The sequence below is a fragment of the Pongo abelii genome, chromosome 4, assembly GCF_028885655.2.
Source record: "Pongo abelii isolate AG06213 chromosome 4, NHGRI_mPonAbe1-v2.0_pri, whole genome shotgun sequence".
In the NCBI taxonomy this organism is placed as follows: Eukaryota; Metazoa; Chordata; class Mammalia; order Primates; family Hominidae; genus Pongo; species Pongo abelii.
This window is the reverse complement of record NC_071989.2, coordinates 143,207,493-143,221,819: the sequence shown is the minus strand read 5'-3', so window position 1 is coordinate 143,221,819 and position 14,327 is coordinate 143,207,493. Positions and strand designations below refer to the sequence as shown.

At 41.3% G+C, this 14,327-nt stretch overlaps 1 protein-coding gene across 4 annotated transcripts; it reads right to left on the bottom strand.

Annotated features, from left to right (window-relative positions):
* Nucleotides 1–105: 105 nt before the first annotated feature.
* On the bottom strand, nucleotides 106–14,091 carry C4H5orf24 (chromosome 4 C5orf24 homolog). Of its 4 annotated transcripts, none has more exons than XM_063723945.1 (3): nucleotides 13,157–13,814; nucleotides 4,484–4,913; nucleotides 106–2,474 (listed from the first exon to the last, which is right to left on the bottom strand). In XM_063723945.1, the coding sequence occupies exons 2-3, from the start codon at nucleotides 4,908–4,910 to the stop codon at nucleotides 2,434–2,436; spliced, it is 468 nt and encodes a 155-aa protein (XP_063580015.1). In that variant the 5' UTR covers nucleotides 4,911–4,913; nucleotides 13,157–13,814; the 3' UTR covers nucleotides 106–2,433.
* Nucleotides 14,092–14,327: the final 236 nt, after the last annotated feature.

The following is a 14,327-nucleotide window of genomic DNA, read 5'->3' as shown; positions in this document are numbered from 1 at the left end:
AGCAAAATTCTAAGAAAAACACAAGATCTACAGTCATGAAAAAGGTTTACCATTTACCACTTAAGTACTTGAAAAGTACCATACTAAAAAACATAGTAAACACAGTTGGTTTTAAAGTAATGACTTTATTAATAAATATACATCCATATGATGATGTAGATACAAATCATGAACACTACTCCATTCCCATACACATAATTGCACACGAGTAGCTCAAGTTCATGGACATAAAAACATACACAGTATCTATTCAGACTTTTTACAGCAGAGGACAGCGTGCTTATTATCAGTTAATTGGTAATTATTTTCTCCAAAATTACCTGTGGAAAAAAGAAATTCTGAAAACTTAAAAGAATCAAAGTGATCTGATTACTTTAAATCACACACTTGATTTACTATATAGCATTAAATTTTCCAAAAATTAAATACATTATATGTGAGAGCACAGATTTATATATTTGGAGGAGGAGGGGGAAAAAGGAAAGATTCAGATACATCCTAGAGTTTAACAGCATACAGTTAAGCTATAATAAAAACAAAAATAGAATAGCATCAAAATTTTTTATGTCCAAGAAAAAAAATCGTTTGAAAAACTGTTTTGAATTCTTTATATTCCTATAAAGGGACCATAAAATTTTACTGCATATAGAGACAATGACCGACAGAGTAGCAGTTATCAATATCCCCTGAATTGTTCTTTTAAAGCTTCTTAGAATATAAAGGAGAAATTTACTTTTTTTTTCTTTAGCTCACACACTGTGGTTATTTTTACACTGAATGGGTCAACTTTAACCTAATAAATGGACCCAAATATATATTTTTTTCTCCTTAACTCAAAGAAACTCTATTCTTAGTTCATTAAAATAGACATGTAAATTCACACAAACATCAGTTTGGAATCAATATTACTTTGACAGATGTTTCTTTAAAAAGTAAATAAAAAATATAAAGAATTTTTAGTCTAATTAAAACACTGATTTTTTAAAATGTCCCTAAATATTAAAAATTAAACCAGATACTACTCATTTTCTTCCAATACATTGTGCCATTTTTTAATATCCAGTGCAAAACTCTAAAGATAGTATCAAAATCATCCTAAATACTAGTTATGCAAGGTTATATCTGTCAAAAAATGAAAATGTCATCTGTTATTAGCTCCTTATTTGCTAATATAATAAATAAGGCATGTTAAAGTACTTTTTAAAGAAAAAAGTAATGCAAACTTACTTGAATTGCAGATCATTTTCTGACCAACAGTTTAAATATAGAATAATGAAACCTATTTTGTGAAGAACAGAACTACACAGTATAAAATTAGCAATTTACCTTTCAAGAAACAATCATACAGTGGGGGAGAAAAGGCCAGTTTTCCCCAACTGATTATATTAAAGTATAGGCAACTGTTTAACATGCTATTTCAGTGTTTATCATAACAAGAGACAGTGTTACAAAAGATGCACAATGTAGTCTTTAGTTTATATAACAGTAAAAATACTTTAAATTTTAAGACTTCATTCATGTTATCACTTAGATGTCTTTCTCTTCAGCATGGCACCAGTAAACTGTTCACAGGGAGAAAAGTAAGTGGAATCAGGAGATGCTCACCAGTGCATAGATATAATACTTCAGGTAACCGCTCAGACGAACAGTAAATTCGGCTTTCTAAATGATGTTATCCATTTACAACTGTAGCCATTTGCCCCTCCCGTTTTTTTTTCCTGGGACATAGCTCCTGATAATAAACACTGTTATGAACATGCCTCCTTTAGTTGATCTCACCATTTCATAAACATGTATACAAAATTCATTATACAATAATACACCTGTTTTATCTTCTGACACACAGCACAGCACCAGTAAGTAGATGTGCTGGAGGGTAGAGGAAGAGGAATGAATGTAGGAAAGGCAGGGGAGAAAGGGAAGGGTATGTATAACAAAATAAGGAAGGAAAATAAACTGAAAGGGAAATAAATGTCAAATGGACTTACTATAAAACACAACAATCAAATCTTTGACAATGGTGTGCATTATTCTATGGTAGAACATTAAACAAATGTCTTTAGAAACTGGCTTGAAAAAGATTTCTAAGCAGCCAACTGCTGAACATCATCTTGAGAAACAGCTAAATGACAGATACATGTGGAGAGTAGGTAACGAACATATGAGGCAAGCATTTGTGTGTGTCAGAAGTTATACTGTTCTGAGTAAATTATTAAAAATCTTATATTTTAAGCTTCTGCAAGAAAAAGCTCTTGTAGCAATTTAGCTGCCAGAATGTTATAACTGATTATGTAGCCATCCAACATCGTTCTCTATGGTTTGTGCAAAGCTAATATTGTTGAGGTCACTGTCTTAGATGCCAGTGCACATAGTCCCCACATACAATGCAACACCTCTTACTGTAAAGAGCAGCATAAAGTCCAGCTCATTGTGTCAGGCATCACTGGAACACCTGAAGGCTTGCTGCTTTTTTCCTGATAAAAAAGGTATGAAACATGACATCCATTTGCAATCAGAGTTTGCATTAACTAATAGAAAGCCCAAAAAACACAACATGTGCCCTTTTAAAATTTTAATTATTTTAAAAGTTTTTGGGTCCTGCAATTCTACATTTTAATCTCAAAGGCATTTAAAATCCCAAATACAAACATTGTAACTTTAAAATTCAGTGGAATTTTTTCAAGTCTGAAGTTTATAATATTTTATTTAGAACAAACTCAGAATAAATAAAATGTGTAACAAGAAGTATTACTTTCAGAAAGGAAAGAAGAAAGATTTCCCTCTGTCCCTACTATACATATCTACCTAATACTTTTTTTCCTTTCTATCTTGCTTCTAAAGCAAACATCATTGGGGGAAAAAATCTTTTGGATGAAATGGTCTCACTGGACCCACAATAAGATTTTTAATTAAACTAACCAACATATTTTTTACATGTTTCATGCATAGATGGATTCCTATATGTTTCTTAATATTTGGGTTCTGATGGTCAGGAAACTGCATTCTGTTTATACCAGTTTTACAGTCTACCATTCAATTTGTGTCCTTTGGTAGATATAAACCTGAAAACACAGTAAGTGCTAATGCAATGGGACAATTTCTGAGAAAAACTAAAAACGTTCCAAATAAATGAGCAACATCAATAAATGGTTTTATTTATTTATTTATTTGAGACGGAGTCTTACTCTGTCACCCAGGCTGGAGTGCAGTGGCGCAATCTTGGCTCACTGCAACCTCTGCCTCCTGGGTTTAAGCAATTCTCCTGCTTCAGCCTCCCGAGTAGCTTGGATTACAGGCGCCCGCCACCACGCCTGGCTAATTTTTGTATTTTTAGTAGAGATGGGGTTTCACCATGTTGGCCAGGCTGGTCTTGAACTGCTGACCTCAAGTGATCCACCCGCCTCAGCCTCCCAAAGTGCTGGGTGTGAGCCACCACACCCGGCCAATAAATGTTTTTAAACATAATACTTTAAAACTTTCTATATGAAAGGCAAAATATAGTGACTATAGCTACATGCAAACCTAGAGAATGTTTCTTTTTCTATTATATGAAATATGCTATCCTCAGAATGCACTATATTTCACCAAAAATGTAATGTGCAGTTTTTATAAAATAGTTTAAATTTCCTGTAAATATGAATTGTTTGTAGTGTTTGGTATATATGCTCTTAGGCAATTAAAAAATACACAACCTATCAGTGCTCAAAGGCAAACACTAAAGAATTATTTCAGGTATAATGGTTAAATCAATTAATGCCATGTAGATCAATAAATTACAAGCTGCTTAAACCTAGAACATTAAAAATAAGTTTTTTTAACATTTGAAGTTGATGTAAATGCCAAAGCATACAAATATCTGTGTCCCATCTTGTGAAAATAAATGTTACAAAAACTCACACAACCATTACCTCAAGTAATCCTGATTCATTAGTTTGCTTTTTTGCTCCATCAGTTAAAAATACGTTAGTGTCTTTATTATATTGTAGGCTTACTTCATAAACTAATAGGTATAATGGTTTCAGTTTATCACATAAAGCATCTATTTAGAACAGCCCCAAAGTAGTAATGAAACATGAGACATAACCATAACTCTAAAGGAAAAGGAAAAATGATTTAGTTAGGTGTTACACTTGAACCTATGTACAAATACAATGCCACTGCTCATGCCCTGAGTGCATCTGTCAGCATATGGCAGTTTTTGAGCAAAAGCAGGAAAAAAACCAAACAGGAAAACAAATTTGGAAAGCCCAGGCCATAAAATTATGTATATCAAAATAAAACCAAGAAGCTTTGGGATTATTCACAATCTTCCTTCTAAACCTGGCCCTCTTTTCCTGCCTCATTCACTCATTGGGTGGTTTGACTTCACTGCTAGTTTCCTCTACCCCATGAACTGCTCTGCCATGCATCATAGGGTAAGGAAAAGCAGCAGTGCCACAGCCATAACCAAGATCGGCAAGACGGGATAGAGCTTTAATGCTACCTGGAGGTCTGCCTGGGCTGACTTTGTATCCCGCAGCTTTAGTTGTCCCCAAAGGTCTGCCTGGACTTGTCTTAAATCCAGCTGCTTTGGTGGTTCCCAGGGGTCTGCCTGTGCTGGTCCGGTATCCTGCTGATTTGGTGGTTCCCGAAGGCCGGCCACGCTTACCAGATCGGTTGAGATTCTTCTTTTTCTTTAGTTCGTCTTTTATTTCTATGCTTCTGCCACTTGTAGTCTGCAAGTGTGTTTCATTTAATGGGTCTTGCCTCTGACAAACCATTGGTTTGTGGTTGACTGTGTGGCTGTATTTGCTTTGCTGGGAGGAATATATGTCAAACTGATCAGCAGCTCTCATGGCATCTTCATTGAGGCAGGAAGGCTTGCCAGGCCCACAGAAAGCTGGATTACTGCTGGCAACAGGATGCATCATTTTCTACCAAAAATAAAAGACAAATATATATAAATACACATACACAAATACATATCTGTATGCAGCATTCAGTGAGAAAACAGTCTGTCTTCCAACAACTATGCAGGCTACATAAAATTAGGCTGACAGGCAGGACTCCAGACCACTTATAAACAAACACACATCAGCAGATTCAAGGATACTTCTTCTCAATTTAATCACGGGACAAACATCATACAAGATAACTCTATTATAATACTGATTTCATAGCTATAATGTTCTCCAATTAGGAACCGGAAAAGTGTGTAAGTCAAAAACGAATGTTCTATTCTGTGGGCTTTTCTCTTCTAGATTACTAAACCTCAAAAGAATAATAGTAAAGCCAAGAACTCTTATTAACACAATTCTTTTTTTCAGTTTGCCTGATGTTCTTAGAATGCCTCCTGTTGGCCTTTTATTGTATTTCTCACATGTATACTTCTGGCCTGACAACAGTTTCCACAAGATGGACACTCCATCGTTATTGTAATTTATTATTTATACAGAACCCTGAGTATATGTTACACTTCACAAAAGCAAGCATGTGCCAAGCAATGAACACAATCTCTACTGCTTCTTGGCCTTCTGGCTAAGATCAAGTGTAAAGAATACAATCTCTTGGCCCAAGGTACTGACTCCCTTCAAACATCCTCCATTCCAACAGAAGGCAGTACCAATACAGAAAGTAAACAAAGGTTTCCATTAGCTAAAATGAGTGAACATTATACAAATGCTTAAGACTTATACTACAAAAATATGGATAACAACCATAATAAAATACCTCCTTTTTAAAAAAAATTTTTTTTGAGATGGAGTCTTGCTCTGTCGCCCAGGCTAGAGTCCAGTGACGCGATCTCAGCTCACTGCAACCTCCGCCTCCTGGGTTCAAGCAATTCTCCTGCCTCAGCCTCCTGAGTAGCTGGGACTACAGGTGCCTGCCACCATGTTTGGCTAATTTTTGTACTTTTAGTAGAGACGGGGTTTCACCGTGTTAGTCAGGCTGGTCTCGAACTCCTGACCTCGTGATCTGCCTGCTTCGGCCTTCCACAGTGTTGGGATTACAGGCGTGAGCCACCGCACCCAGCCAATACCTCCTATTTGTAAGGTATATTTATCAAGACAAAAAGTTGAATGTACATACAACATTGCTTTCTCCCTTGATCATAAATAGTGTGGATCATCTTCCCTTACACAAGCCCTGACTTATTAAAGAACAGTCCAGCCAGGCATGGTGGCATCAGCTATTAGGGAGGCTGAGGTGGGAGGATTACTTGAGCCCAGGAGTTTGAATCCAGCCTGGGCAGCATAGCAAGATTCCTGCTCTTGAAATAGGAAAAAAAAAAAAAAAAAAAAAAAGGTCCAAAGTCTCTATTTTGTCTGTAAGGACATCCCTGTGATTTTTTTTTTTTTTAATATATAAAGGACTTATTAAAACCACTACCACAACAAACTAGCTCTAAATAGCCATATCATTTAGACAGAGGAAATGACAGGTTGTTGTTTTTTTTTTTAGGTGGAGTTTCGCACTTGTTGCCCAGGCTGGAGTGCAATGGCACGATCCTGGCTCACCGCAACCTCCGCCTCCTGGGTTCAAGCGATTCTCCTGCCTCAGCCTCCCGAGTAGCTGGGATTACAGGCATGTGCCACCACGCCTGGCTAATTTTTTATTTTTATTTTGTATTTTCATTTTATTTTTTATTTTTTATTTTTTTTTGAGACGGAGTCTTGCTCTGTCACCCAGGCTGGAGTGCAGTAGCGTGATCTGGGCTCACTGCAACCTCTACCTCCCGGGTTCATGCCATTCTCCTGCCTCAGCCTCCCAAGTAGCTGGGACTACAGGCACCTGCCACCACGCCCGGCTAGTATTTTGTATTTTTAGTAGAGATGGGGTTTCACCGTGTTAGCCAGGATGGTCTTGATGTCCTGACCTCGTGATCTGCCTGCCTCAGCCTCCCAGAGTGTTGGGATTACAGGCGTGAGCCACCGTGCCTGGACTGTATTTTTAATAGAGATGAGGTTTCTCCATGTTGGTCAGGCTGGTCTTGAACTCCCGACCTCAGGTGATCCGCCCGCCTTGGCCTCCCAAAGTGCTGGGATTACAGGCGTGAGCCACCGTGCCCGGCTGGAAATGAGAGTTTTACAGACACTACAGTATTATGTTGTGATGAGGTAAGAAAGATAAAGATATGGGTTCCAATTTGGATTTAGAAAGAGTCACAAATGTATATTAAGGTCTAGCCTCAAGTTGTTAGGAGATATTTGTGTGCACCCTTCATACATGTAAGACTGCACCAAAACCTCAGTTATGAAAACAGTTACTCCCAGAGGCTGCAAACAGGTAATAAGGTTAGCCAAAACCACTGTAAATTTACTTTAGTTTGTAAAGGCAAAAGGAAATGAGCATGAAGTCACAGAATCAAATTCTGTTAAATTACGAAACATTTGCTGAGAATCAACAGAGCAATTGGCAAGCTGGCTTAAAGTCTCAATATGATAGAAAAATATCTACAGTGAGAAGTTACTTGTTCATGGCAAAAGCTTTTTAGACTTGAGAGCATAAAAAGACTGGGCTAAACACAAATATTAAGTGGAATAATTTTTTCACTCATTCCCCACAGATACAAGAACTAGATTATTGGCCAGGCGCGGTGGCTCACGCCTGTGATCCCAGCACTTTGGGAGGCCGAGGCAGGTGGATCACAAAGTCAGGAGATTGAGACCATCCTGGCTAACACAGTGAAACACCGTCTCTACTAAAAATACAAAAAATTAGCTGGGCGTGGTGGCATGTGCCTGTAGTCCCAGCTACTCAGGAGGCTGAGGCAGGAGAATTGGTTGAACCCCGAAGGCAGAGGTTGCAGTAAGCCAAGATCGTGCCACTGCACTCCAGCCTGAGTGACAGAGCAAGACTCCATCTCAAAAAAAAAAAAAAAAAAGGACTAGATTATTAATTATCATTTCACTAGCTCAAATTCTAATTTCAGATGAGAAAAAAGGAGATTCTGAAGATGAGTTCCAAATATAGTATTGGCTGAAAATTAGCAATTTTTTAGCATTTTGTTATGTGCCAGGCAATAAGCTTGGTTCTTTGCACATTATCTGATTTAATCCTCAGTACACGCCTATAAGGAACATAAAATATTATTAGCTCTATTTTACAGACTTTAAGCATTCTGCCAGCGTCACACATTAGGAAATGGTTAAGCCAAATATGACTTTTGATAATTCAACTTCAGAACCAACAATTTACAATGTAGCATACCATGGTTTTTCAATAGCAGCACTGTCATTTGGGTCAGATAATTTTGTTGTGGTTTGTCCACTGCATTGTACAATGTTTAGCAGCATCCCTGGCCTCTACCCACTAGATGTCAGTAGCAACACCTCTCTCCCTTCCCCTAAATATTTGACAACGAAAAATTTCTCCAGACATTGCCAAATGTTCCCTGGAGGGCGGAGGGGGTGGGGGGGCAGGGAATCCACCCTTCACCATGAAATTGCTTGATTATACTAAAATGAAAACACAGACCAACTTAAAATATTCTCACTTAAGTTTTTATTCACCTTTTTAGCCTCTTCCTCACCAAATATCCACAAATTCTTTCTTACTGAAAAGTCAAATAGATTTGGTTTCCAAATGGAAGAAAAGCTAATGCCAGAATTAGTAAAGACAACCAGGACAGCCACGATGGCTCACACCTACTGTGAGAGGCCAAGGCGGGCAAATCACCTAAGGTCAGGAGTTCGAGACCAGCCTGGCCAAAATGGTAAAACCCTGTTTCTACTAAAAATACAAAAACTTACAAAAATTTTGTGGGGAAAAAAAAAGTTCTGTGACTTACCAGGAGGGTAACAAAATAAATAAATAAATATATATATTATATATATATAATACACATATAATATATATATTTTTTATATATAATATATATTATATATGTATTATATATAATACATGTATTATATATTATATAATATATATAATATGTATAATATATGTATTATATATAATATATAGTATAATATATATGTATTATATAATATATAATATATGTATTATATATAATATAATATATAATATATAATATAATGAATATATATAATATATAATTATATACATATTATATATATTATGTATTTCTGTACATATAAAATGTGTGTGTATATATATATATGAACATTCATAATCTATCAGAACTCAGGATATACAGTCTCAGCTTACATTATGTTAGGCTTTTAGAGGCAAAATGCCACTATCCTTGACTCAGATATTAATCCACACTGAAAAAAACATACCATTAAAAAATTAGACGTGCGGCTGGGCATGGTGGCTCATGCCTCTAATCCCAGCACTTTAGGAGGCTGAGGCAGGCAGATCACCTGAGGTCAGGAGTTCGAGACTAGCCTGGCCAAAATGGTAAAACCCTGTCCCTACTAAAAATACAAAAAAAATTAGCCTGGCATAGTGGTGCACGCCTGTAATCCCAACTACTCGGGAGGCTGAGGCAGGAGAATCGCTTGAACCCAGGAGGTGGAGGCTGCAATGAGCCAAGATCGCACCACTGCACTCCAGCCTGGGAGACAAGAGCGAAACTCCAACTCAAAAAAAAAAAACACACATGCAATTTTTAAAAAGCATGCACCTTAGCCGGGTGTGGTGGTTCACACCTGTAATCCCAGCACTTTGGGAGGCCAAGGCGGGTGGATCACCTGAGGTCAGGAGTTCAAGACCAGCCTGACCAACATGGAGAAACCCCGTCTCTACTAAAAATAAAATTGAGTTGGGCGTGGTGGTACATGCCTGTAATCCCAGCTACTCAGGACGATGAGGCAGGAGAATCGCTTGAACCTGGGAGGAGGAGGTTGCAGTGAGCTGAGATCATGCCAATGCACTCCAGCCTGGGCAACAAGAGCAAACTCCATCTCAAAGAAAACAAACAAACAAACAAAAAACCACGCATCTCCATTTCTCCATTCCTTCAATATTCTCCAGAATTTATGCCTTTAGTTTGTATTATGTAAATTTAGTTCTGACATAACCCACATTTATTGAGGGCCAACTCCATGCAAAACACTATTCTAAGCACAAATCGACAAGAGTAAAGCTATTTATTCCAATGGAAAGATAATGAGACACTGACTTGGCCAGGTGTGGTAGCTCACGCCTGTACTCCCAGCACTTTGGGAGGCTGAGGCGGGTGGATCACTTGAGGTCAGGAGTTCGAGACCAGCCTGGCCAACAGGCAGAAACTCCATCACTACTAAAAATACAAAAATTAGCTGGGCATGGAGGCATGCACTTGTAATCCCAGCTACTCGGAAGGCTGAGGCAGCAGAATTGCTTGAACCTGGGAGGCAGAGGTTGCAGTGAGCCAAGATCACACCTCTGCACTCCAGGCTGGGTGACAGAGTGAGACTCTGTCCTTAAAAAAAAAAAAAAAAGACACTGACTTAACATTTCTGAAGTGCAGGGCTTCTGTATGTTCTATATATTCCTTCCCTGCTACTGCCAATAAATCAGTACAGTATTCTACTTAATAATTAACAAACAAGCTAGACAAGGAATTTAATATGAGAATTACTCATGTAAATAATTAATTTTAAAAACGCAAACAGAACTAAAACCAATCCTTTCCTATTTTCAGACTTCAACTTTATTAAGTTGGGAATCAACACTATTAGATGCTTGTGTGCATAACCATCACTATATATTTACATGCAGGATATTTATGTTTATATAAAAATTATTTGCATAATGTGAGCTTAACCCTGCACTCCATAATGCCTTCCTCCTCCCACTTCCGGACTAACTATTGTTGAAACACTCCCTTTTTTTCATTTTGAGACAAAGTCTAGCTCTGTTGCCCAGGCTGGAGTGCAGTGACTTGATCTTGGCTCACTGCAACCTCTGGCACCCAGGTTTAAGCGATTCTCCTGCCTCAGCCTCTGAAGTGGCTGGGATTACAGGCAAGTGCCACCACGCCCAGCTAATTTTTGTATATTTAGTAGAGACGGGGTTTCATTATGTTGGCCAGGCTGGTCTTGAACTCCTGACCTTGTGATCCACCCGCCTCAGCCTCCCAAAGTACTGGGATTACAGGCGTGAGCCACCACGCCCGGCCCCTTTTTTTTTTTTTTTTTTTTTGAGACGGAGTTTCACTCTTGTTGCCCAGGCTGGAGTGCAATGGTGCAATCTTGACTCACCGCAACCTCTGCCTCCCGGGTTCAAGCGATTCTCCTGCCTCAGCCTCCTGAGTAGCTGGGATTACAGGCACATGCCACCAGGCCCGGCTAATTTTTTTATTTTCAGTAGAGACGAGGTTTCACCATGTTGGTCAGAGCTGGTCTTGAACTCCTGACCTCAGGTGATCCGCCTGCCTCGACTCCCAAAGTGTTGGGATTACAGGCGTGAGGCACCACGCCCAGCCTTTTTTTTTTGAGACGGAGTTTTCCTCTTGCCCAGGCTGGAGTGCAATGGTGCAATCTTGGCTCACTGCAACCTCCACCTCCTGGGTTCAAGCAATTCTCCTGTCTCAGCCCCCTGAGTAGCTGAGATTACAGGCACGTACCACCATGCTAGGCTAATTTTTATACTTTTTTTTTAGTAGAAACGAGGTTTCACCATGTTGGCCAGGCTGGTCTCGAACTCCTGAGCTCCGGTGATTCGCCTGCCTTGGCCTCCCAAAGTGCTGGGATTACAGGTGTGAGCCACCGCGCGGACGAAAAGCCTCTTTCATTGAAAGTATGCAAGCGACATTTCTTTTGTTTTTGTTTTTTTTTTTTGAGATGGAGTCTCGCTCTGTCGCCCAGGCTGGAGAAGAGTGGCCCAATCTTGGCTCACTACAAGCTACGCCTCCCGGGTTCTCGCCATTCTCCTGCCTCAGCCTCCCGAGTAGCTGGGACTACAGGCGCCAGCCACCATGCCTGGCTAATTTTTCATATTTTTAGTAGAGACGGGGTTTCACCGTGTTAGCCAGGATGGTCTTGATCTCCTGACCTCGTGATCCGCCTGCCTCGGCCTCCCTAAATGCTGGGATTACAGGCTAGAGCCACCGCAACCGGTCCCAAGCCACATTTCTAAAGAGTCAGAATGGTCCGGCGCGGTGGCTCAGGCCTATAATCCCAGAACTTTTGGAAGCCCAGGTGGGCAGATCAGTTGAGGTCGGGAGTTCCAGACTAGCCTGGCCTGGACAACACAGCGAAACCCTATCTCTAAAAATCCAAAAAATTAGTCGGGCATGGTGGCAGGTGCCTGTAACTCCAGCTACTCCAGAGGCTGAGGCAAGAGAATCGCTTGAACCCAAAGGCAGAGGTTGCAGTGAGCCGAGTTCGTGCCACTGCACTCCAGCCTAGGAAACAGACTCCATCTCAGGAAAAAAAAAAAAAAAAAAAAAAAACCCAGAGAGAATGAATACTACATTTCTAGACAGCGTGGACTGAATAGAAGCCCAGAGTTATAGAACAGGTTGTGCAGACTATCAAAGGTTAAAGATCATCTTTTCAAATAGTTACTGAGGCCGGGTGCAGTGGCTCACGCCTGTAATCCCAGCACTTTGGGAGGTTGAGACGGGTGGATCACGAGGTCAGGAGTTCGAGACCAGCCTGGTCAACATGGTTAAACACCGTCTCTACTAAAAATACAAAAATTAGCCGGGCGTGGTGGCGCATGCCTATAATCCCAGCTACTTGAGAGGCTGAGGCAGGAGAATTGCTTGAACCCGGGAGACAGAGGTTGCAGTGAGCTGTACTCCAGCCTGGGGGACAGAGTGAGACTCCGTTTCAAAACACAAAACAAACAAAAACAACCAATAAATAGTTCCCTGAATGTACAGGAGTCAACTAAGAGCTTCTATATATTTGGACTGTGACTAAATTCGAATACTTAAAGCATAAGCTAAAACTTGCCATCCTTGAAGTTGTTTTATTGTGTTTAACTCTAAAGTTTAACCCCTAAAATGAGCTGTTCTTTATAGAACAATTCCTTTCTTTTCTCTTGAATGTGGCAGTCATTACTGCCAACATAAAGAACTGTTACTATTTTTAGTAACTTCACAAAGCATCCCTGAAGCTTTCTAAACATGGAGAAAGCTTCCTTTCAAAAAACCCAAGTTCTGTTCTCCAAAGATCAAAGATCACGTAATTCTCAGAGATTTATTTCAGGTCATTTGACTAACTATTATGTATAATCATATACGTTTCATAATTCTAAATGAAGATTTGCAACTCACCTCAATCACTCTGAAAGTCCATTCAGCAGAGGCCAATAGCCACGCACCCTGCCCCACCACGGAAAGTTTTGATAATAGGACGGCACATAAATAACGGCCTCCTTTGTCTTCTTCCTACTCCTTAACTGTGCCCCACGGTGCACAAATAAGGACTCTCCTTATTTTGACACGAGGCGTTTAGAATGTATTACCTGTTGTGTGCTGAAAGCGACTATTAGCGTATTGGCAATAACAAGTTTGCAAAAGATGCACGCCACCCTAGAGAAAGGGTTGTGTACCCTCTAAAAAGCAAAATTCATAAGCCGCTGTCCGTCCACTCGGAGTTCCGCAAGCGTAGAAGTCCACGGGCACTCCATCGCGACGCCGATCTCGAGCCGGCAGGCTTTTATTTAAAGGCGGAGGGCGGACTGCGGATTCTGACCTCTCAAAGAAAAGAAAGGGGGCTCCCTCCCCTCGCCGCAGGAGGAATGTCCCCCCGTAATGGCTCCACACCCGGCAACAGCAGGCTACGTCCGGGGCCCCTCCTCTCACTCCAGCTACACTAGGGCCCCTTGGCAGGAGGCCTCTTCTTGCCGGCCAGCGAGGCGCCCGTTCTCGCCGCCGCCCGACCCCGCTCTCGGCCGGCTGACCAGCCCGCGCGCCCCTACCTACCTCAGCCGCTCGTAGCCCGGCCCCTCGGCGCGTCTAGGGGCTTCCCAGCGGCTGGGAACCTCGCGCTGGCGCCGCTCCCTCCCCAGCCCGCCGCCTCTGCACGGTGCGGAGAACGGGCCAAGACGGAGGGGCAGGCAGCGAGGGCGGCGGCGAGGCAGACGCTGGCTCCCAGCACCCGCCGCGGCCGCCGCGCACGGTCCTGCCCCGGACGCAGTACGAAGAGGCCGCTACCACCCTGTAGTGTTAGAGGCGGCGTGCGCGAGCTCGCGAGGGCCGCGCACGCACACGCACACTCGCATCGCGAGACCCCATCTCCCGCCGCCGACCTGCACGCAAGCTTTGGGAGAGAGCCAGGCTGGCAGGCTGCGCTTGCGCGTCGTGGCCTTAGGCCTGAGCTGCTGGTGGTCCGGCGTGGACCGTCCCCAGTGGCTGGGGTTGAGGAACCCACCAAATGGGGAATTAATAACTTCCTTACTTGTATTGGTTATCACCACAATTCTGAGATGCTGGAACTCCTGCT